The sequence below is a fragment of the Vanellus vanellus genome (genome assembly GCF_965231255.1).
Source record: "Vanellus vanellus genome assembly, chromosome: 2".
NCBI lineage: Eukaryota > Metazoa > Chordata > Aves > Charadriiformes > Charadriidae > Vanellus > Vanellus vanellus.
The window spans coordinates 90,501,199-90,526,081 of NC_138906.1; the positions used below are offsets into that span (position 1 = coordinate 90,501,199).

The 24,883-nt window shown below is 39.6% G+C and overlaps 1 protein-coding gene across 1 annotated transcript in view; it reads left to right on the forward strand.

Moving 5' to 3' along the window:
- Window positions 1–24,883, forward strand: part of CTNND2 (catenin delta 2) — a gene marked incomplete at both ends in the record, with an annotated part of 573,915 nt that overhangs the window by 300,859 nt on the left and 248,173 nt on the right. The window contains one exon of the mRNA XM_082479407.1: window positions 10,022–10,274. Within this exon, the coding sequence (XP_082335533.1) occupies window positions 10,022–10,274 (253 nt within the window). The remainder of the gene's footprint in view (window positions 1–10,021; window positions 10,275–24,883) is intronic.

Consider the following 24,883-nt stretch of genomic DNA (forward strand, 5'->3'; position numbering starts at 1 on the left):
CTGTAAAGCTGTGGGCAAGGGCAATGAGAGAGGGAGGCAAGTGGCCAGGGGTGAAAACCCTGCAGAACCATCTTTGTCATCTGTGAGCAATATCCCCCTTATAGTGGAGAAGCATTTCTCCAAGATACTAGTAGCGTCAAAGTATTGAGCCCATGATTGTGTTCCGTGGAGGAATTGTGCACATCTGAAGACAGCCCAGATTTCATCGTTGCTCAAAACAAAAACCTTTTAAAATGGTCAGTGTCCACAGCTTCCTTCCTCTGTCCCATGAACAGGGTACCTCCAGAGGCTTGTGGTTTGTCCTGTGTATTTTCTAATTCTTCTCTTCTCCTTTTTTAATAGAAAGATGACTTAGAGCATGTCTGAATACTTCCCAAATGTCCCTTGACTTTTGCCACCTGTTGAGGGAGAAGTGCGATTATAAAATCTTGATCAGGGAAATGCATACCCTGTAAAACTCCTCTGCCACAGTTGAGAAAATGCAGTGTCTACTCTGTGCCAGAAACTAACTGTGTATTTATAGTCTATTTACTGTACAGGTATAGTCTCAGGTTAAAGCCTGGTCACATTAAACTGTAGTGATGCAGGACTATGTCCATTGTCTTTTATTTACTTTAGCATTGTGTAGAAATACAAGGTTGTCATTCATGAAATAAGAAGCAATTCAAACACCTTTCATAAATCTCCTTCTTGTAAATCTTTGCTGAACAAAACCAAAATGCTGTGCCAAGGTAATGTCTTCAAGACAACTAATGCTTTTGTTAGAGGATCATTCTTTCTGCAGCATTATATTTAAAGGCACTTTTAAAAATCACCAGCCCATTTATTTTATTTTTTTTTTAACTCGAGATGGAATCTTTTTTTTATATAAGACTGTCCACTTTTAGAGGTAATCTCTTCCTCTATTATAATTTTGGCGGTTTATGTGTAGGGTTGGAGTTTTTATGACTGCAGCAAGTATTCAAAGGTGTTAGTTTTTACTGTAATGGGTTCAGCAACTTTCAAACTATCATTTGCAGAAGTTGGTTTGTTTAAGGTGTATATATCGCATGGTCTGGCACTGGAATATAAATGTGGTTAACTTAATAGTAAAATAACTATCTACTCCAGAGTGGAAACTATTAATAAAAATAGCTGAAGCTCATCAGTAAGGTGTTCTAAAAAGTACCAGTTAGTAACCATTTTATAACTTAGGATTATAGTTTACTAAATAGGGAGACGTCAAAATTTGAATAAGACATCCGTGTGCTTGATGGTTGCAGCATGACGCAGGGCAGGCTGTTAATCTGTTACTGTCTCATAATATTTATACATTTTTTTGGTAATAATTGTAACTTCCATCCGTGTGTTCTATGTTGGCCAGTTGGACAGGAAACCTTTAACAGAGGGATTTCAAGAGAAGGTGAATTAGGAGTGAAAACAGAAATTTAGTTGCAGTAGGCTGGTATGTGCGCAGTAGTATGGTCTGTGTGGTTTTGCTGTGATCAGGTTTTATAATGGTTATGATGATTATGTCCCATGTGCACAATGTGAAACCACATAGTACTAAGAAGAGGAGGAAAGCGGTGCGTATGTCTTGTGTTGTGCCATCGCTCAGTGTTGAATTTTATAAGCCGTGAGGAAATTGGCATGATGAATTTTAGTATCTCAAATTCTGAAAGGGCAGTTGCTTTTAAGGGCCTTGGCAGTTGTTACTTTCTGTTTAAATGCTCATGTAACAAATGCATTAAACTGCATGTTCTCCCCCAATTGAGGGATGCAACCCAGAGAGACAAGAGACAATCTGATAAAAGATCTTGGCATGCCATCTTTAGCAGCCAAAGTTGGCATCTGATTATCACATTATGTGGACACGCCGCTTTTTCTGTGCGGAACAGCATCACTGAAACATGCTAGAAGCTAAGGCTGAGAATGGAAGGTGCATATATTAGTGGAGATTAAAATCTTACAGACTTAAAATGCAATTGGTTCCTGGAGGTGGAAAGGAGTATTATATTTTTTAATACGAAATCTTGAAAAACATGCCTTCTGCCCTGTTTGGTTCTAAAGAAGGAAGGAAGTCACTCGTGCCTTAAGCCAAAGAGTTGGGAATCTGAAATAATTCAAAATATGTAATTGCCTGGGGAATCCTCGTATCTGCATAAAGCCTTGGTGTCCCCTCGCACTACACGGATTTCAAAATGATGCTCTAGCTGCGTACACTTTTGAGATACAGGCTGTATTACTGTGATGGACACCCCATAACTCTGGAACCTGGTGGTAAAGGGTGACTGGAGGGAAGGATGTAGAATTTGAGAAGGTTGTGGGTGCGGGATGGGAGGTTGGGCACAGCAGTGAAGCCTTGTAACAGACCTGGAAGCAGAAGATTCTGCGTTCAAGTTTTGACTTCCAGTTTCACTGAAGTCACATCAAGCACAGCTGCAAATAAACTTTGGTAGGAACTCATTCATCTCAGGCACCGTATCTATTGAACTGAAATACAAATTTCGAAGATACAAACCCTGTTACCATTGCTGCTCACTGAATTACTTGTCTACCTGTTTCTCGCTTTAGAATTACAAAAATCCTTATAGATGACTATTCATAAGGTATTTGTTTCCCTAATGGAATTAGATGATTTCAGATTGATACACATAACTTGAACCCATAAATAAAATAGTTACTAGTAAAGAAATGCCAAGTCTGAATTGGTGATTAGGAAAATTATTCCCTATGCCGGGGGTTAGGCAATGGGAGTTATACGTCTTCCCCCAATGGAACTGTTCAATAAAAGGAAAAAGGTATGTATTTCAAACAAAAAATAAGCATGAAAAGAAAACTAAGGCACAGACAATGTGAGAATGTGCAAAATGAAGTGGAACAACGCAGACAAAAGGAGCCTTCAAAGTGACCAGATACCAGCTGTTCTGTAAACAGAGGAATAGCTCAGAAACTGAGGAAGCAGTATTTTCTTTCACCAATTCTTTCTGCATTATGGGAAAACATCAGTTTCTAAGCAAAGGAATGTTCAGCCTTATTGTAACAATTAGTGTCAGATCTAAAGAATGCTCTTAGAAAATTGAAATGAAAGGATACGTCAGTGCAGTAGCAACTTCAGTTCTTCAGTCTTCAAAGATTGTCAGTTTTTGCATCAGAAGAGGATTTATTGAACATGACAATATGCAGAACACAAGTGACGTTTCCTTGGTTTCTATGAAGCAAGGAGTTGTTCTCCCGCAAAACAGTGGCATGTAAATACAGTGATGGTCAGGAGATGATTTTAAGACTTCTGAAAGAATCAAATAGCAAGTGGGCAATAATTCATTACTGGGGTGTACAATCACTGTGAGTATGTTTATCATCTTCATTAGGCTTAGTACTCTGCAGCTGCCGGTGGTGGGAATGAACCTGTTAAGTAATTCAGTGATGCACTGAGTATTTCCCGCAGAAGTAGCAGCACAGCAGCTAAACAGCTACCTCTGGTTTTGAAGATGGGATGGGAACGTATGAACAACATAAATCTCCTGTGATGCCAGCTGGAAGAGACATGGATGTTGCTTTGATAAAAGGGCTTCCTCCTTACCATGTCATGGAAACATCTGATGATAAAAATATTACTGAATACACGCTTGCAACAGCATGTGGACACACTGATTACAAGCAGGTGTGACAGCCAGGTATAACCAGTACCTGAGAAAATTGTGACTAACATGTTTGTAGGTGGAAGAGACCTTTTTTTGCTAAGCACCATGCTGTTCAGTGTCTTTTTCTTCTGTTTGCTTGCATTTCCCCTGTACAGCATGCTATGTTCCCCTAAAAAAGATATACCTGGTAGAGCAGAGAGGCTGCCTGTTTGCCGTGCCCGGCTGTTGGAGGTGCTGAGCTGAGCGTGGTGGAGCTGACTGGAGGGAAGGAGGTTGTATCTCCCCTGAGATATACAAAATATGAGTGTCTGGAGAAAGTTGGAGCCAGCAGGAAGAATTAGGGCGAGCAAGGCTAGCTGAGTCTTTGACGCATAACTAGAAATCCCTGAGAGGGGGAAAGGAGATGGAGGTAATAGAGGGAAAGAGGCTTTTCCAATTGAGTATGGAGTTTGATGCAATCCTGCAAGGCCTGAAAGGTTCATGCATTGAGCAAAGGCTAGATGGACGCAGAAGAGCCTGTGTGAGGATGCAAAAGGGAAGATTTGTTTACAGATTCCTTTTATTTCTCTCTGGTTGAGAATTTGGAAACTGGAGTTTTGATTGCAAGATTAGCAATGAAATAGGACGAAATAAAGAGTGTGGAGAAGCGAGGGAGGAGAAAATGGAGAAGTGGTGTAGAAAGTTGCAATAGTTTTGACTGTTTTTCCTGTTTAGACTACAAGAAATTATGTAGCAAAGTTCCTAAGCTACATAGGACTTCTGTGGTGTTGATATTTGCATAAGGTCCTACAAGTCTTATTCTGAAATCCTTTAGTGGTTTTTTTTGTTGTTGTTGTTCAGTTTGCATGTTTAAAATAGGAGATTCCTTGTGCATCTCTACTTTGAACAGAGGATATGATAGTGCCTTCATAAAATCCTGACTGCCTTAGAGGTAGTTGCTAATATCAGCTGTGGAAGGGGCTTTTTTTCCCCTCTTTCAGTAAACGTTTTCAGGTTCCCCCAACCATATATTACTCTAAAAACTTATGCTTACAATGTGGAAAAGTGCTGCTAAAAGTCACTGCTAAGCAAATTTGTTATTATTACATACGTATTATCATACATCTTGAACAGTGTTAAACTTTACTGCTTGTGCTTGTTACTTTTGATTGCTGATTTGCTCCAACTCTGATTATAATCCATTTTGTTAAACTTCTATTGCAAAAAAGCTGGTGCATGCTCTGAAACACTCACTTAACGTTTACAGGTAAAAAGCATTTGTATCCCCTAAACTGATGAATTCTGTTTCCTAACTGGCAGAGAATGCACTGTGTTATTTTTATGGTGGATTAGATGGGAAAAACATCTGTTTTGTAATTCTTCCTATATATTCGCTACCAACAGAATACACTGCATTTGTATCATTTATGAACTCATGGAGGGATGGTGGACATACCTTGCCCTGAAAGGACATCTTAGTGAAATCCAATTTTCAACTTTCACGTGAGAGTAAGAATCAACTGCAGGTGCAAATCAGTGGGGAAAAAAAAAAAAAAAAAGAAAAAATAAATAAAGAATTGTGAAATCTGTATGAAAGGCACAAGGAGAAGGTTAACACAGGAACTGAATGTCTACTATAGAATAATAAGAGGAAAATTTTACAAGGTAATATCCACAAGTCAAACAGCAGCATCAGCCAAGTAATTTTCAGCAAGAAGGTGTTACAAGATAAGTCTCATAAATGAGTTTATCCTTTCTGAAGGTCTGATCCTACATATGTTAACTGGGCAAAATGCCCTCTGATTTTTAGGAAGTCTTGACATTTTTAGCAGTTCTTATGTGAATTTGGTCTCCCTAAGATACTTAGGTGTGGTGCAGTAGTATCCCTGCCTAAATCAACAAGTTCCTGCTTTTTGGGTTTTCTTAGTTGTTTCTAGAGATGTCATAGATTTGAAAATAAGATGCAAAGTCTGAAAGTGAATTTCTAAGTTGAATATCTCATTATGAGCCTCTGGGCACATTTAGAGATACACCTACATTTTCAACATTAATATAAAAGTTGCTGCATCTTTGAAACTGTGCAAAAGCCGTAGAAAATTATAAAGGCTGGATTTACTATATGCTGTTTCTGCAATCAAGAGAACCGTAATCAGGGCATACATCAGGTCTTCGGAGGGTTTTCACTATAGTTAACAGGGGCTTTTTGTTCTCTTCGGCGAAGATTTGTAAAAGCATATTAAATGTTTGTATGGTACCCCAGACACTCAGTTTTCTGGGGATGTGATTTTGATGTTGCAGTAGTGAAGGGCTGAGATGATATGGTATATTTAAGATAGTAATGGCATGCCAAATTAAAACAAGGTCTCCAAAGAAAACTTTCAGTGCCAAACTAAAATCTCTTCACTGAGATTTTAGTTCTTGATTTGCACACTTGGAAGTTCTCGGTGAAACCCCTTTCTGAACTCAAAATTCTCCTCCTCAAGCATGGTTCTTATATTGAAGTTTAAAATTTCATGAATGTATAGAGATTTATTGGCCTCCCACTGAGTGTGTTAATTGCTATACCCAGTATCTGCTAGCTGCAGCAGAGAGTGGGTGCTGTGACCCTGCCGTCAGCAGGAGCCAGCTTCAGCATTGCAGGATGCGGTCTGTGAAGCCCTCTCATGTGCATGGAGTGGGGTGCTTGGAAGGGGTGGCCAGTGGCCAGCCCCCCTCTCCCCGTGCCTTTGCAAGGTCACCATGCTGAGCCATCCCGGTAAGGAGCCGCAGGTCAGCTGCCCAATGCAAAGGGAGCAAAACAGAACTTGTGAGGCCTACTTATCTGACATCGACCACTGAATTTCTATGCAAGACTTTAAAAAGTGGGGGCAGCAGTCACTATTAAAAATGGTGCTGTCGTGTGTCATCCCTTAGGTAAAGCAAGATACAGGAGAAAAAAGATTTTGAGGCCTTTTTTGGTTCCTTGATTTCAATGTTGATCTCCTTTTCAGTTTTGGGACTGTCGAAGACCGGAGGCATGTCTGGTTTTGTGGACACCTTGACCAGCTTCTCGTTAAATCAACGAGGTGTTAAGGTGTCCACAAAACTAGACCTGCTTCTTCACAGTCTGGTCATGACTTTTGATTTTACCTTTATGCAGAGGCAGAATAGGGTCTGCCGTAGACTCAGAGCAACAATGTGACTTAGCCATGATCCTGCTTCAACTAGCCCAGATCCCAGGAAGGTTGGGCTGGTGGCTGGTGTTGGGAGATGGGAAGGCAGCCCATTTCTCCAGAAAAAGCACTTCTGCTATAACTCCTTCCTGCCCCCCTCTTACCTCGCTGGGGCGGACCCTGATCCTTGTCAAAGTAGTATTGCATCTTACCGATGTGGAGCTGATTCTGGTCGATGTGTAGCTGGCTTGGATTTGAGAGGAGAGAAGTCAAATGCAAAAGTTAGAGGAAGGGGTAAGTAAGTGTCTTCAATTTAAAAAACCTGTTGGAAGGTTGCATGACCATCTGCAGACATAGCTGGTACGTGAACGCTTTCTGGTCCCCTCTGAGTGCATGCCTTCTGGACTCCCCTGTGCTCGCTGAAGATGTAATGTTGCTGGGTGAGGCAAATGAACTTCTGAATTTATTTATTTTGATAGACATGGTCGCTACAGCTTTGTTATTTAATAGCTAAATAGAAGGGAGATCTCAATATACAGAAAGTGTGCCATAGCTGAAAAAGCCACACTTCAGTCAGTAAGTTTGGCTGCCAGAAGGATTTGTTTAAGCAGGAGTAATGTATTGGTAGGAGGTGACTTTGCTTCAGTTTTACATGAAATTATTTGTGTAAAAATGTCTGCTAAAGATTAACCCTTTTACAGTCCACAAAGGGGGCTGCAGTCAAATTAAACATAGAAGCTATTCTAATGTATTAGCTGTTTGGGTCTTTTTGGTTTTCTTTTAATTGACATGGCTAACACTGGCCAAACAAGCTTATTTGTGAATGTTTAACTAAGTCAGATTTATCTCATTCTCATATTCTGACTATGGCACTTCTGTGTTCACTGTGATAAAGTTCAAAAGGAAGTTAGAGTTTGCTAGGAAGATAATTTGAGAAAATTAATCAGAGTGACTCCAAAAGCATGTAGGTGTTAGGGTGACAGCTAGTTTCAGTTCATATAAATAGCTATTTTGATAACAAGACAAAGGAGAAAATAGAAAAGTTTTCAAAGAATTTAAAAACAAACATGATTTCCATTGAATTGTCTTGCAGAGGAGAGGAAGGGAAATACAGTGGAATATTTGGCAAAGCAATCTACATTACAATGAAGTTCTTGTTTTCAGCAGTATTAGTGTTGTAGGGTTTTTTGCAATTCCCTACATAATGTGTCAGAAGCTAGCAGCATATTGTGCATAGTGACAGTACTTATTTCAGTATACAATTACATTATGCTTTTTCACTTGAAAATATTTCCAGTGTTTTCTCTAACTTGTTTGGTTTTGTTTTTGTTTTTTTTTTTACTTTTTTTTTCCCACAAGGCACCAAATTTTGGGTTTGAACTGTGTGTATTTTCTGTTAAAACACGTTGTGTCTTCCTAACACTGAATTTAGCATGATTTGTGCATGGGCTGTTTCAGTATGCTAATATTGTTACAGCATTTTAACTGAAGCAGTTTTACAAAAAGGTCTGTATTTGTCTTATTACCTTATTTCTTAAGGAAATATATGCTAGCAATTAAACAAAAGCAGTAATTTTAAAATGTTGCTCTATATGTAAGTTAATGTAATCAGGGAATCATAGTCTGGTTTAAGTTGGAAGGGGCCTTTAAATATCATCTAGTCCAACCCCCCTGCGATGAGCAGGGACACCTTCAACCAGATCAGGTTGCTCAGAGCCCCGTCCAACCTGACCTTGAGCGCTCCCAATGATGGGGTAGTAGAAAAACGGGTGGTTTCACTTATCTGCGTTTCTAACGAAGTTATAAGGTAATACTTGTTATTGTAAAATTAGATACTTCAGAACCATAAGAAAAAAAAAATGGAAATAAGGCAAAAAATTAATACAAATTTAAAATTTTCAGGTGGCGTAACTTTGACAAGTACTAGGTCAGACAAAACCGCCATAATCGTATTTAAAGCTCACTGGTTTTCATTTGCTGACACTTTGAGACAAAATGCTTAAAGTCCCTTTCATGGACCTGTAGTATATTAAAAATATTTGTTTTCTTAAAATGTAAATGTGCATGCTAATGAAAAATGATTGGGAAATCTATTATGAAAACCTGTCTCTTGAATATGTGGTTTTCCCTACAGTTTTGCATATGAATTTGACCCAGCTAAATATAGTCCTGCACCTGGGCCCGCCACTGTTGGCGGAAGTATTCTTGTTGTCTTGGGACAGGGGAGAGTGGGAGCCACCACCATGAGTTCACGTGCCACTTCAAACAGTCCGAATTTCCTTCTGAGCAAATCCAACGTTTAATTTTTATTTGTGGATATTGGTCCTCTGGCCCTTACAGTGAGAATCCATTTTCCATTAACTCAACTTTGGCTGAAAATTATTGCATGTTTTAATAAGAATCATAAAGCAGACGGGATCTCCGGTACCCAGTGCTGTAGCAGAACGAGAATGGGCTACAAGGGGGATTAATAAGATTTTTGAGTCGCAAAAGCATTAAGTCAGTTTAAATCTATTGGTTAAGCTGCTCAAAACGGGTAATGCATTAATCTTGAGCTGTGGTGTGTGTGCACAGCCGTTGTTGGTGTGCATTAAGACATCTCTGTGGTCGCCTTGTGCTTAGCTATTTTTCAGACTCAGCAGTAGCAGTCCCCGAAGTCTTACTTAAGGTGAAATATGCAGAAGATCAGTTAACAAAGCGTACACAGCGACTCTCAGTAGCAGGTGTCTGGTTTTACCTGCTTTACGGATACCAGGACTATAAATTTAGGATGGCCGTGGCTGTCTGTTTCTTCTGCCATAGAGCCATCCATCCCAATTTGGAGTCTTGAGCCTGGTTTGACCTTCCTTCTGCTGGTGGATCTGACTGACTTCCACCCCTGTAAGGACTGCAGAAGCCTCACTCGGTGGTGGTTGTGACTCTTAGCTTGACTAGTCCCATGCTGCTTCTGCACTTTTTTTCCTTTCAGGTTAGTGCAGTTAAAACCCCAAGTGAAAAGCATTGCTACAGTCTGTTTAACTGGTGTAAAGGTCTTCCAGTCCAGAAGTGGCATGTCACTTAGAAATTCATTTGACAATTATTTACTACAATGGTTTTGAAAATGACAATGTTGTTTGTTTTGTTTTTTTCTCATTCTTTTTGAACCCCTGTTTTATATGTGTGTGTATTTATTTTTTGGTTTTTTTTTTTTCCTCTGCCTAGACCTGGTTAACCATTTCTGTGAACAGGTCCTCAATTTTTTACTTTGTCCCTACTTTCCTGTCGTAGCCCCATCTTCCCCTGGTGTCGACTCCGTACCCTTACAGCGCACAGGCAGTCAACACGGCACACAGAACGCAACAGCGACCTTCCAGAGGGCCAGCTATGCGGCCGGCCCAGCCTCCAATTACGCAGACCCCTACCGACAGCTGCAGTATTGTCCTTCTGTTGAATCACCATACAGCAAATCTGGGCCAGCCATCCCACCTGAAGGGACCTTGGCTAGGTCACCTTCCATTGATAGCATTCAGAAAGATCCCAGGTGGGTGAAACCTTCATTGTCTACTATTGCTTGCTCGTGCAGAGGTTTGTAATTGCGGTTTGCTTTGTATGTTTCTGCTGTTGAATATTAAAAAAAAGAAAATCAGACCAAAAAAAAAAAAAAAAACAAACCCTAAAACAAAACCGTGGTTGTACATGAAAGATGTTGTTTGTGTAACAGCTTTGTCCTACTGTTTTACCTTGGAAGGCTCTCATGAGCTCTTCTGTGAAATGAAACGATAGGTGTGGTCTTGAATATGTATGTTAATGTTTAGCCTGCTTTCAATAGTGCCGCCCCCTCAAAAGCTTATGACAAATAATTTTCTCTGAAAATGGGAGGAGTGGTGTGACTGTTTTGACTCTGTAGCCATCGTGGATTGAATTTTCAAGTTGCTCCTTGGGCAGAAGTTGTTACAGTTGTTGGTTTGCCTGCAGTTAATGTTCATAAAAGCGGCAGAAAAGGATATTCTGGTATTGAACAGTGAGACTGAGCGGGGCGGAAGCAACACGTAATCGGGCTTATGCTTCCCCCTGCGTGTTGTGCGGGCTTCCAATGCCAGTGCCTGGTAGCAGAATGTATGTACTACAGCTTTGCAGAACGGTTGTTACTGTGCGTGCTTTTTAAATACATAGCACAACTTTTAATGTTGTTGTGAGGCGTGACCAGCCTCGTATACTGAGAGAAGGTGAAACGAGGAAACCTGATAGCCATCCATACCCCGAGCAGGCAGGTGGATTAGAGAGGGTGAGTTTTCTGGCAAATGATTTGACTTCCGTGCTAACGGCAATGGAAATGCTAACTGTAATCCTCAATGCACTTGGTGATTTTTGTTCAATTTTCTGATGGAAAAGGAAGCCAGTCTCTTTGGTAACTTTAAGCTTAAACTTGTTGAAAGTGTTAATTTATACAAGGTTTTTCGATGGCAGATGGTGTGATTTATTTATTTATTTTTGCTATGTGTAATTTAATGATGGGAGAGCCCAAAAATTTGCCCCCAGCAAAAATCCTGGAGGTGTTTAAGCAACAATTTCAAAAGACTTCTTTCCCTGCGTTAAAAACCAAATCTTCACAACGTGATCTCCCTACTCATTTAGCATTATAGAAGTTCTCTCTGTCTCTCCAGCCAGGATCACAACAGCAACTAAATTTTATGGCACATCAGAAACATCACTGCTCTCAGCTACTTCAGCCATTACGGAGTTTTACTTGTTGAGAAAACTTGTCTTCAACTTTTTTTTTTTTTTTTTCCTTAGCTGTTGATATTCCTCCAGAAATTTGGAAAAATATCACCTGAATTCCTCCCCTTCTTCCCCCGCCCCAGAGCAAACATTGGTAAACCAGAGGGAAACAGCCTTTTTCTGAAACCTTGGTGTTTCGATATACTTGTATTCCAGATTATAAAAACTCATTAAGGGAAAAAAGCTTTCCTTTGTAATTGTCTCGTGTTCAAACGTCAAGAAAATTACATTAGGAGAACACTAAACTAGAGGAGAAATTACTCTAATCCATATGCTGTGTTCTTAGGAGAAGCATGATGATGTTGAAGGCACTATTCCCAATAGACAGGAAAGACATATTTACAGTATCTCTACACGTCCTAGACGTAATATCTTTTTAAGAAAAGATTAGCTTTATTTAGTTGCTCTTCTATCACTTCACAACTGTTATTCAGCTATTGTCTAGGATATGTGCTTGTAAAAGAACATCTCCTCTTGCAAATTTCTCATTTGCCTGCTTTTTGGTTCTTTTGCATCTTGTGATACCACTTGCGTGTTCACAAGTATTGATTTCTGTAGGTAAAGTAGGAGCGAGCAGGCATGCAGATATGAATTGAACTTGATAAACTCCTTAGAGGGGCAATTAAATATTATTGCTAATTACTATTAGATGGATTGGTATTTTTCACAAAACAACTTTTGTAAAGAGCTTTGCATTACTCTTAGTCTCGTCCATTTCATCCACAGATTGTGCGTGGCGTCTCTTACTTAGTACTGCTGCCCTTATTTGTCGGTTGAAAAAATTCTTATACAACAATGTCAGAAGCACCCCTGGCCGCGTTGTACCTTAGTCCCCAGAAGCTGTAGTCCACCTAGGCACACTGGCTTGTGGAACAGTCTGTGGCCCACAGCAGCTGCTGATCATTCCTGGAAAGGCATTGAAAAATTGGAAGGACTTTGGAGAAAACAAAAGCAATCAGGAGACTTTTAACATACTTATTTCTGTGGATAGACTACAAAAATGTGGATAAATTACAAGTGTGGAATGGAGGGGACAGAAGACTCTCCAGATGCTTGTAAAATATTATGGAAGAACAAAAATGATTTAGGGTAGCACATGGGAGGTATAATTAGAAGTACTGGCTTTAATTAGGAAAAGGAAAGTATGGCGCAAATACAAAAAAGATTTTTAATGGCTGTGTTAAGTTGCATTATATTCCCCAAAGGGTTATCCTTTACACGTTACATAGCAAGAAAAAAATAAACATCTTCGTCAGTGGATGTACTTTGTCAACTGCTAAGTCTTAAGTTTCCTCACGGGCCTATTGCTGCTTTGGTTGGCTGTTTTGGTGGGTTTTTTTGTTGTTTCTTTGTTTGTTTGTTTGTTTGTGTTTTTTTTTTTTTTTTTTTTTTTGTGGCTGACACAAATCATGGAGGGGGAATAGCAGGCATCATTTTCAGACACTGAGCCTACCTGTCCAACCAGCGGTCCAAACAGAACCTCACTGGCAGAGGAAAAACTACAAGACAAAAGCATACTAATTGCAGGCTTTTGATTAGCGTTTGCTGTATGTCACTGAGTTCAAGATGAGAAACGGATAACCCAGAAGAGAACGTACTCATCCTAATAAGCAATTAGAGTTCCTAAAACTGAACATTATTTTCTGGAATCTTCAATTCAGGCAGAATTTCCATCTGAAGTCCCAGAAAAATGGTTGGCAGGCATTGATGTGGCTGACAATTTTTTCCATTGTTTTCACCATGTAGTTTGGATTACTAATACTCCAGTTTTACATACGTATTCTGAGCTGACATTTGGCAAATGAAATTTTAGCTCAACATCTGTTCTGCATCATTCAGCTGTCATAAAATGCAGTTTAATGTTCATTAACTTGAAGTTTAGGACAAAAACTAGTTTTAAAAAGTATAGAGATATTTATTATCAAGTTTGTGGTAGGGTATAACTTTTAATTTATGCAGGCAGACTGATAGCTGATATAAGCTCATATAACAGGTAATAAAAACTATATACATCTATACCGGCGGAGAGTCTGAGGCTTTGTTATTTAAAAAGGAAATAATCCCCTTATCACCTGTCAGAAATAAAACTCAAGTTCTGCATATGGAAAATGGAAAAGTTGAATATCAAAAATAATTTACAGACTGATTCTTCAGAGCATTCTTTTATGTTTATTTCATGTCAAAAAAGGAAGAGAAGCATGCAGTAGGGCTGTGATATAAACTGTTTCATGCCATAACCTGTTATATGAAAAAATGGCATAGGAAGGGAAAGAATACAATACTTATTTTCTAATTATTGTCTTGCTATTCGTTCCTACTGAACTGGGCATGAGAGAAGTCATGAGTATTTTCAAGTATAAGAAATATAAGTTCACATGAGATTTTCCAGTCTATTTTCATTTAAGAAAGATTAATCTGTCTCTTGGCACCAACAAATTATCTAAGGTTTGTCTATCCCTAGACTTTAGGGGAACTGGGAAGCCCTAGAAAGAGAAATGCCGATATGCATTTGTCAGTCTGTGTGCCTTCCAATTTTTATGCCAAATAATGAACCTGACAAATGTGTGGAAGTTACTTTAATTTTTGATTTTTTAACCTGCTAAGAAACTCTGTACCTATACCACTGCTGATAAAACACACTTGCTGCGTAACAGATGAAAAATATATAATTTTCACATTCTTCAGTTTAAACACATACCGATGAAGTTTTGCAGTAACAGCGGGTTTGCTTCTTTATGGACTCACTGTATCCGGTTTGATAGGTTGAGCCAACATGTTTCCTTCATTGTTTTGTGACTTTTCTTACCTGCTTTTATTTATGTGCCTGTACGCACGCATCTTCTCCTGCAAAGAAGTTGGCAAGAAGCTGAGTTAACAGTAAGAATTATGTGGAATGCACTCCATTAAGGCTATCAAAATGAATTTCAGAGTTTAAATGAGTGTTTTCATATTGCATTGAATTATATTGATCTACACTTAAAATTTTGCTTCATGGCGTCCCCTTTCGCAAGAAATGTGTTTTAGAACCTTTAAAACTATTCAGAAGAAATGGGGTAATTTGGTGAGTGAAGCTGTAAAGCGTTCATTCTTCGTTATAGAGTAGACTGCAATAATGATCGGGCTCTTGTTTAAAAAAAAAAAAAAAAAAAAAACCAAACAAAAAAACCAAGGCAACACAAAACCACTGGCAGTAGAATCATGTTGCAAGAAAACAAAATTTTTAAAACCAGCTATCTCATAGTTCTTCTCACCTTAAGAACTATCTGGGTATAGGTCAACATAGAAACAGAGCTTTCCAGGTATTGCATGATTTAACTGTAATACCCTGAGACGTTTTTGCTCTGTTCTGTGCTTTCGGAGTCAACTTTCTATTTCATTACCTCTGCTGGCCTTAATTTCCTCTTAAGCAGAAGTTGACAGTACTGTCTATCTTCTAGACTTTTAACTTGGCTTGCTTTCCACTTATGAAAGGAAATAAATTAGATCAGAAAATTTTCTCTGGACTGTAAGTTTCAAAACTCATCTTGGTTTTTTTCTGGTGGTTGGGTTTTTTTTGTTTGTTTGTTTTTTTTTTTTCCCCCAAAAAAATATGCTGTTCTCAAAATGCAAGCTAGAGAACTTTCTTTTTCTGTAGGAAAAGTGATAGAAGTAAAATAAAGTCTAGGTAAATTTCTGTGCTCCAGTAAAACTGCTTATGAGATTAGTACGCAGAGTTTGGAACATAGCCTGTTAAAAGAGAAGTGTTTCTGCAGGAGTCTTCACGACATATTTAATCTCACTTTGTTCCAAGGATTGTCTCAGTGTTAATAGTGTTAGTCTACTGTAAGTCTGAATAGCAGCCAGGTACTTGAATGCTATAACGGGGTAAGAAAATAACAGTGTAAACCTGCATGTGTGGGAGATTGGACATCTTGGTGGGAACGTGTCTAGTAGCTTCTTTGGGAAGGGTTGTCACCTTCAGGAAGAAACTTCTGGTGGTGTAGAAGGCCTTGGTGTGACTACAGTACAGCTGGTGGCAACACTGTGCAGCACTGCTGCCATCAGTCCTGGGATGTGGGCTTGGGTTTTCAGAATCCGGAGGGCTCTTGGTGGGTCTCTGGCATAAGTCTCTAACCTAAGAGGTAAAAGACTGAAGTTGATGTTCCTGGTGTGGATGAGACAGAACGGGGCTTACAGATACACCTCTCTGCTTTTATATCACATGATGTGTGATAGGCAGCTCTCCTTTTCACTCAGTAGTTTACTCTTAGGTGAAATTAAGGGTAAATTAAAGGGGGAGGTGATTCTGTGAAGGTGGTGGTGGTGGAGAAGCCATGGGAAACACACTTGTAGTGGATCTGAGCATGTAAATATTTGGCAATATAGGTTCACCTCCAGAATTAAATGGTTCAACTTTCTAGGTCCTACTAACACCCCACTAAGAATTTTTTGCATCAAATTTACATAGGCCAGGCCCCGTGTATTGGTAGAACCAAGCAGATGGTGTCTAAGAGTGCTCATTTTGTAGCTCAGTGTTTATGTATATCTTTCATTCAGCAAGGAAAAAACCTGGTTTATTTTCCCTACATAAAAATTGTCCAGTCTCTCAGGCTTTAATGTATACTTCTTTGAGTATGAAAAACTGACCCTAAAAGAAAATACAGTCGAAGAGTCTAAACAGCACAAAAACGCAGCCAATTCAAGAACAGCAAATCTGGAGCTAAATGCAGTTCCTCAGACAGATCCTTCTACGTAGAAGGCATGAATTTTTGCTTAGTGCAGAGAACATTTTTGAGAAGATATAGCAGGTATGATAAAATAAACAGCAATCTGTTTCCCCTTCCTGCTGTAGGTAACTAAGGAGGAAGCCTGCTTCCTTAAAATAGGTGAGGTGGGAATCCATAGGCTATACTACAGTCTGTTAATTTGGGAATTCAGGAGACTTACTTAGCTGGAAACCTTGGCTGGAAAAGACTTTCCTAGGCAATAAATGAGCAACTAACTGGTCCGTGCAAGCATCAACTTCTGGTGAAGTAGTGGAGTGGTACCTAGAATTTGGAAAACTTACTTTTGTGTGCGTTTAAGCACATCGCTGTTTACGCCAACAGTTTCTGTCTTTCCACTGTTTACATCGAGGTGGTTTTTAAATGGCTGGGGAGGCACTGGGTATAGGTGGAGTCATTTCACAGCGCAGCAAGTGCGATTCAGTGTGCACAAAAGCATCCACCTATATTTGCTATATTTTTTCTCTCTAGAATTTTCCCCACGTTGTTTGGCAACCTCCTTTCTCTGGGAGAAATGCTTGAGATTAAAAAAAAAAGAAAACAAACCCAAACAAACAAACAAAAATCTATTCCAAAACCGAAAGTCAAGTGTACTCTACAGGAATAAAGTGTCTGTGCTTTTAGCTCATGAAGAGCTAGTACCCGCTTTCTCTCCTCTGTGACTAGTAACATTTTATTGACAGTGTGGGAGGCCACTCCATTTTGTTGGCATCCTACCTTGAGAGAAATCTGATCCTGTCATTGAAAAACCTGCCCTACTGTAATCCCGGATCATCGCAATTTCGGTGTATCACAGTAACATGGATGGTGCTGGTCCATGTAGTTTGAATAATGAGCCTGCCCAGTGCTCACAGTTCCTAAACCATCAGCAGAGTAGAACAGGTTGTATGTAGCCATTTTATCTGGTAAGTTATTTATGCAGTGTACAGGGTATAATTTTGAGAGAGATGATGCTTCATCTCTTGTTTTGATCTGGAAGTTTAGCTCTTACCTTCTAGCGGAGGGACAGGATTGTAATTTCTCTCCTTTATGCTGGAAGGAGAGGAGTGAAAGGCCACTTATGTACTTGTCAATGATACAGGGCATTCAGGAGGACAGTGGCAGGAGCTCTGCACAGTGTTGATAAGTGCATATCTAATAATTAGGGGGGAGATTAGACTGATATCTCCTTTTTGGACAATTGTATTCTTTATTCCCCCTCTCCCCCCAATAATGCTGGTCTGCCACTTGAAGAACAGCAACAAAGCCTTTTCCACAGTTTCTTTCTTAACCTGTTGGGTATTTTAATGGCTTCATTCACACAGGAAGAAGCAGGTGGACAGCATACCTCATCCTTGCACTGTCCATATCTCATTTCTGGTTCTTGAACAGCATAATTGGGCTTCTAATGGTCTCAAAGCAGTTTCTGCCTTTGTTTGCCACTCGTTTTGCTCAGTATCCTGTGGCTCATTTGCAAACTTTGACAGATGCAAGATCCGCGTGGTGCCTTTCTGTGATGACAGACTGTAAGAGCCAGAAAATGTTGTAAGTATATTTTCCAACCAGACATTAAAAACATGGGGAAGAACCATACTTTCAGGCTTTACTGGGCTCATGTAAGCTGTTACAATCTCCTGGCAAGATAAACCACATCATAAGCTTCTCAGTGGTAACTCTTGGACATCTCATCAGCCAAATGGATAATAATGATCTTACTCTTAACATCCCTGTAAACAGTAAGTTAAATTTCGAAGATGCTTCAAAGTTCAAAGGATAATCTTGCTCTTACGTCTGTGGGAAACATGATGGGAGGGAGGGAAAGGAAATGTATTAGGTGGAGGAGATGAATATGGAAAATTTTCTAGAGTCTTGCTAAAATCAGGACACAGCCTCAAATTTTCTCATTAAAAAAAGCAACTGAAAATCGTCCTCAACACTGAGATGTAATTTGCTGTGCAGAGGTTGTTAGTTTCTGAAGCTGGACCTCTGTGTGATGTTGCACAGCTATTTTATAAGGAGGAAACAAAAGCCAGCCAATTGTGTAGCCATTGTACAAAATGTGTCACTGAGGGTGCAGGAGAGTTCTGCAAGAGAAAGTTTGCTGAAATTACATTTCTAGTATAGAATTCAGCTAAAAATGATGAAGGGAAAGAATGATCAACCATGTTTATTAGTTTCTAGCAGAACTTTATAGCTTTTATAAATTAAGAACCTGACTTGAAGAACCCTAGCTTTATGTAGATTAAATGTTAGGTGGGAACAGACTGATCTCTGCCAGCTCACTCAAGATCAGAGCCTGATGTGAAGTCCAGCCCCATGCCCTTCTTTCTCCAGTGCATCGTTGTTCCTCTGGCAATCTCCACCACCTTCACGTAGAGTGATCTTTCTCATCCCGCTTCGCTGCCCCACTCCAGGAGCTCGATGAAGAAGTCAGGTTAAGAGATGTATCACCGTTCTTAGCATTAAGCAAGTGGTTTCCTAGGAAGCAAAAGCCACCACTGATCCCATAAAAGTCCTACAGCCATTGTTGCCAGGGAAACTCCTAGTCTCTAAACTTACTGTGAAATATTTGATCTTTTTACTTGGTTTTGTTTTGGGGTTGTTTTTATTTTTTTTAAGTCACAGCAGCAACATTGGAATTACTTGCTGTTTAGCTTGCCACCCACCTCTAATAATTTGGGGGCAGTGTTTATCCTCACTGTGCAAGGAAGTGGAGGGATCTGAGTAGTTGAAGACCTGAAAAGAAATGGAAAGATTTTTCTTAGCCCAAAGGGTGACAGAGCGAAACCTCTAGGTTTCTTTGACATACCAAAGGTAAAAATATGGAGGAGTAAGGCACTTGTGGGGAAAGGAGGAGCTATGCAAACTCTGTCTCAAGGTAAAACAAGTAGTGTAATTCAGGAAATGAGCAAAAGCTACTCGAGTTTAAAGAATAAAGTGATTGAATTTAGTTTTTTACTCTCTAAAAATTATTTGACGTTAGCTTGGTAAGTCCATACGAGGACATGATGTATTTGGTTCACATACTATATTTCAAAGAGGAGGGCTGGGCTTTGCTTTTGTGCTGTTTGATGCTATGTTTTCCCTTCCACCTACCTGAATTTGAGCATCTCAAATAAAAAAACTGTGTTTGAAAGTTTGGCCCTGATTGCTGATAGGGCTAAAGAAAAGCGATCGTGTGTGTGTTGGTAGAATTGGAAGGAATGAATACTGACAGCTCAGGTGTAAAACTGTTTCTTAGTAAAAGCAACTCCCTTACCTTCCTGTTAGTCAGGATTGTGTGAGGTTTCTGTGTTACCCCTCTTTCAGAAGCTGTGCTGATCCATCAGCCTCACTTGTTCCAGTTCTCGTTACCAGTATGAAAAGTAGTCCCTCTTCTTGACTTCCTGTGAATCCTGGAAATATTCAGAAACTAAATTTCCTATTGGTGCCTTTTATGCAGTTTCCTTGTCCTTAAAATATTCATGCTCGATAACTTGTCGCAAACCACTGCAAACTAATGCAGTGATTCAAGTTCCATAGTCCTGGCTATCTCCTTACAGAAATACCAATATGATTTCTGCCGCCAAAAGTCAGCGAGGTTATTTCCACAACAGTTTTGTAGTGTGTGGTTCTCCTATGTTTGATTTATAGATGGCTGAAGTGCAGAATATTGTGTGACCTTCACATATCACACAATTTCTGGCAGAGTAAAGAACTGACCTTAAATTGCCTGGGTCAGAACAAGGTGGGGGTGGAAGTTTTTTCCATTTTATTTCTTACCGTGTCTCAAAAAAGAAGCAGGAAGGTGTTCCAGGGATGGATTCCTCTGGCCGAAGGCCTGACAGGGCGTGTAGGATGTTAGGCGTAATGTTCATGACATGGTATTTTCCCATTAGCAAGGCACTGACACGGGTGGAAAATTACGACAATACTTTTCCTTGGCCACAAGGTGACAGGGGGACAGTCTGTGACTACAGTGTCTGTTGGTGTGTGCTTTGGAGGGGACCTGCCCCTGGGGACTGACTGTGTGGGTAAATGGTGCTGACTGGAGATCTACTGATCCTGTGCCCCTTGTATTAAGGGCAGAGCAGGGCCACACGTGATGCCAGGGATCACCAGGCGTGGTTGGTGACAGGGTGGGATGTCCTCGCTCGTCAGCAATAGAGGCTGGAGCTGCTGCCATGTTGCAAAGAGGACCTGAAGGAACAGTGGCAGTGAAGCCCAGGAGAATGTGCCAGGACTCCAGGCAGAGGGTGAGCCTGGAGCATCCTGCAGGTTTTTGTTTTATTTGGAGTTGATGCTTTCCTGGTGACTGTATTACTGCCGTCCGTTTTCACTGCCGTGAGCTGAGCATCTCTGAAACGTGAGCATGTAGTTCGTTTTCTGAGACTCAAAGTGTCTGGGCCTACTCACAACTGATATTTTGCTGTTAATAAAGTTTACGTTAGTGTAAGATGTACAATATTTGAATTATTTTAGTCCATTGTAGTTCACATTCAACGGTTCCTTGGTAGAAGCTGCCTTTGTTGTTTGGTGATGTGATGATGTAATTACATAGGTGTTCATATCACTGGACCTAAATTTATGGTCCTGAATGGCCTTTAAAATGGATGGCCATTTATATTTTTTTTTCTCCCTGCATGAAGTTGGCTTTTGTAACGGGTTACCCTTTTTACACCTTTTGGAGTTTTCTGTATAGTTTTGTGATTCCTTACACTAGCTTTTAATAGGGAAAGCTTGACATTCTCCTGCATCCGAGTAGTTGTCAAATGTCTTGTAAAACTCTGGCTGTGCACAAATTGGTGCACCGAGGATCCTTTAGACATTTTGATGTTAGATAGCTTTTTCAGGAAAGAAAAGGGAGAAGAGGTTTGATTTCTCCTGTGGCTTTACCATCCTGGCTGAGAATGGGGTTTGCCATGGATGGCCAAATCACAAAACTTCCATTTAGGCAAAGCTTTTCCTCTCATGTACGTAGAGATTCTTTTAAATACACAAAATCTTCTCTGGGATGAAATCTTCTTTGCATAGTCTTCTCCAGTGGATGTTTTATTCCATTTGTCAGCAGCTACATTTTTTTAATGAAATTTTATCCTAAACTGTAAAGGTTTTATCTGCAGCCACTAAGGGATAACAGATCCTGTCAGCCGCTGCATTTTCTGTGGCACCTCTCCAGCAACCATCTGTTACCTCTCTGCTTCTGCATGATTTACAAACCAGACTCTCCCCTCCTTAAAAAAAAAAAAAAAAAAAAAAAAAAAAAAGAGCGAGAAGTGCTGCACAAAAGCTGCCATCTGAAGCATGTAAGATTGTAAAAATGGGGGACCGGTTCTTGGGTCTGATAAAGAGAGGCTTTAGAGCAGTTGGGTTATGCTGTATATGAAGAAGGAGGCTGCCTTTTCACAGGGGGAACTTCCTAAATAAAATTTCCTTGTTGACAAATGTGCGCGTGTGACTTTTATAGAGGAATTTGAGAGCTGGTGTCTCAAAATGCACACTGAACACGTCTCCACCTTTTCCTTTCCAGTTATTGGTTCTCGCTGATTCAGTTTTCAAGTCAGCTAGGTGGAAATACTTTCATTGAGGAGCCTGTTTATCACCACCTATGTGCTTGTAATCGTATCGGTTGTACACATGGGTACAGTGAAACCGAGCCTAATAATTCCTAATCCCCAGCAGGTTTAGTACTAGGCCAGATTCGCCTCATAATAATAAAGCGAACAGCTTCTCAGAATAACATGAAATGTAAGCGCAGAAGGCTTATTCTTGTTGTATTACATATTCATTGACGTAAAGCTGTCTGATGCTGAACTTCTTTCCTTTTGTTATTTTTATTTTAAAATCAGAATTTGGCTTAGATTTTGCTTTTTAGTCGTGTTAAACATGACTTAGTTTCACTTAGTTTCAGAGAAGTCATCGTGTTGTGGTGTGTTATGGTTTTGGGGTGGGGTTTTTTGTTGTTTTTTTTTTTTTTTCCATTAGCAGTAAGAATGGCGTGGGAGACATCAGCTTCTCAACTGTTTTTCAAGAATCCATGATGAGGAGAAGTCTGCACTTCATTGCTAAAAGGGGGAAAAAAAAAGTGTTTTGGAAGGGTGAAAGGAAGAATAGATGGAGATGTTTTCCTTCAGAAGAAAGCTTATGGGGAAAAAAGTGAGGAAAGCAATCTGTGCATCAATCTCTCTAAAACTTATTTCAGAGTATTATTTATGTTGCCTCTATACAATTAAGAATAGAATGGATGGCTGAGGAATGATAGAGCTGGTAGGTGACAGCTGAAATGTGCAGAGTAGTGAAGGTAGCCTGTCACCCTTGTGTTGACAATTTCAGTGTAGCCTGAAGGAGGATGAAATGCACAAAATAGTTTTCAGAAACATTTTAAAATAAACTAGTTATGAGCTCACTTCTCTAACATTTTAAACTTCTTTGGAAAATGGAATTTGCTGCACATGGTATTAATTTAGTTCCTTGGTATCACAGGCTTCTTGGGAAAGTTAAGCTCATGGTGCTCCCAGTTGTGCTGAATATAAGCAATATAAGCTAAATCTTGCAGTCTTTTCAGAGGAAATTCCATTTACTTGGTAATGGAGTAAATGCAACCATACAAAGAAACTTCTAAAAGGAAATTTGGGTGAGTCTTGATAACAATGGTTAAGAGGCAAATTTTGATTTTTTTGGAGCCCTGATAGTTTTCATAAGAAAATTAAGAAGATAAAACTGTCATATGACACTTTGTTAGATTAAGATGAAAACTAGTGAATTCCAGAAATTCAGTGACACTAGTTTGAGGTTCTGCGTTTGTTCTCAGTACAGACAGAGACTGGGGTTTTACCAATGTATTTTTCTCCACTTGGTGAAACTGCCTGTGTATGGGGGGGAAAAAAGGCACTGTTGTCAAGTTTACAAAATACATGCAATGAGAAATAAAGAGAGAAAACTTTCTCGGCCTATTTCCTCTAAACCGTTCCTGTAGTTTCCCCGTACCTCTGTTAAATGCAACAGCTGAGTCTCTCCGCCTGTTCACAACAGCTAGAAGCAGTTCAGGGTTTGAGGGTTTTTTTTCTACTTTCAGACAGATAAAACTGCTCGATTCAAACAAGAAAATAACATTTCTTGGATAATGGGCACAAGTTAGAACACAGGAAGTTCCGTTCAAATAGACGGAAAACCTTCTTTACGGTGAGGGTGACAGAGCACTGGCACAGGCTGCCCAGGGAGGTTGTGGAGTCCCCTTCTCTGGAGATTTTCAAGACCCGCCTGGATGCAGTCCTGAGTAATGTGCTCTGGGCAATCCTGCTTTAGCAGGAGAGTTGGACTAGATGATCTCTAGAGGTCCCTTCCAACTCTGAAAATTCCGTGATTCCGTGATAATAACTGCATATTGAAATAACTATCACTCAAATTTTAAGATGTCAATGTTGCAAGAGAAGTATTTGCTACTGCCATCATCACTGTAGAGTGAGGATTTTGTTTCAACCTGGATGTCACGGATCCAGCTGTAAAATTTTAATTAAACCTACAGAGAAACATGCTTTAAATTTTTCTAGCAAGACTGAAGTTTGAACTCATTCCTCAGTGGTATGAAAGAAAAGCAAATAAACTTTTAGTAGAGCGAGTAGTAGTTTTCATATGCTGGCATTTGGGTTTGGTTAGTAACTGCAGAAAAATAATAATGATCTCTTGAAATAAAAGCCAGAAAAAATAATGGAAAATAGAGTAAATGTAGCTTTTGAGTTTTCTGGGAATTCAAATACCTATTGAATGCTTAGAAAGCTCATAGGGAAGAGAGATGGCTGCTTTCAGCTGAGTGTTGTAGTATTGTAAAAAATAAAATAAAAACCTGACTTTCTTGTACCTCAGGGAAAGAACATTTTGGGAAAGAACATTTGCTTCCTCGTTCTCCCCAAACGCATGTAAAATTTAGGCTATGTAATACTGAATTCTCTTAGGATCCTATTGAAAAGGAGACTGGTGTGAAGATTTATATATTTCTCTCAATATATGCACGTGATAGTGACAATGATTCGACTCCTGTGAGAAGGTGCAACTTGGAATGGAGGCTGTGAAAAGTGCTTGGTGAATTACCAGGCTGTGTTACTTTTTAATATGTAAAACAAAGGTTAAAACCTGGATTTGTGCTCCTGTTTCTTCACATCTTGCTAGTATTTAAATGGTCCGGTGGTTTCATTTTGCTGTACATGCATACAATTGCTGTACGTTATATAAAATTGCACATCCCTGTTCCAAAAAGCTCGTGTTCAATTTGAAATGAAATACAGAAAGGTGGACTGATGAAGAACAAGAGAAAGTAGAAGGGAAGTCAGGGTTAAAAATAAAAGCAGTTAAATGGTTTAATTATGTCAATAGATTTACTTCTCTGAATCAGTTAAAAGCTTTTATTCTTTACAACAAATAATTGTTGGTATCCCTGGACTGCTTTTAACATAGTCACGTTTCATTGTTATTCTGCTAAGTGTGTCCCAGTAGAGAACCCAAGGATTAAGGAAGGGGATAGTTTCTTTCTGGATAGGTCAGCTGTGAGAGCCTGTGGGAAGGATGCTGTGTGAAAACTGCAAAGATTTTTGGTAGACGTGGACAGATATGTGCTCAAGGTTGGTGTTATAAAAGCATTTCAAAGAGTGCAGCA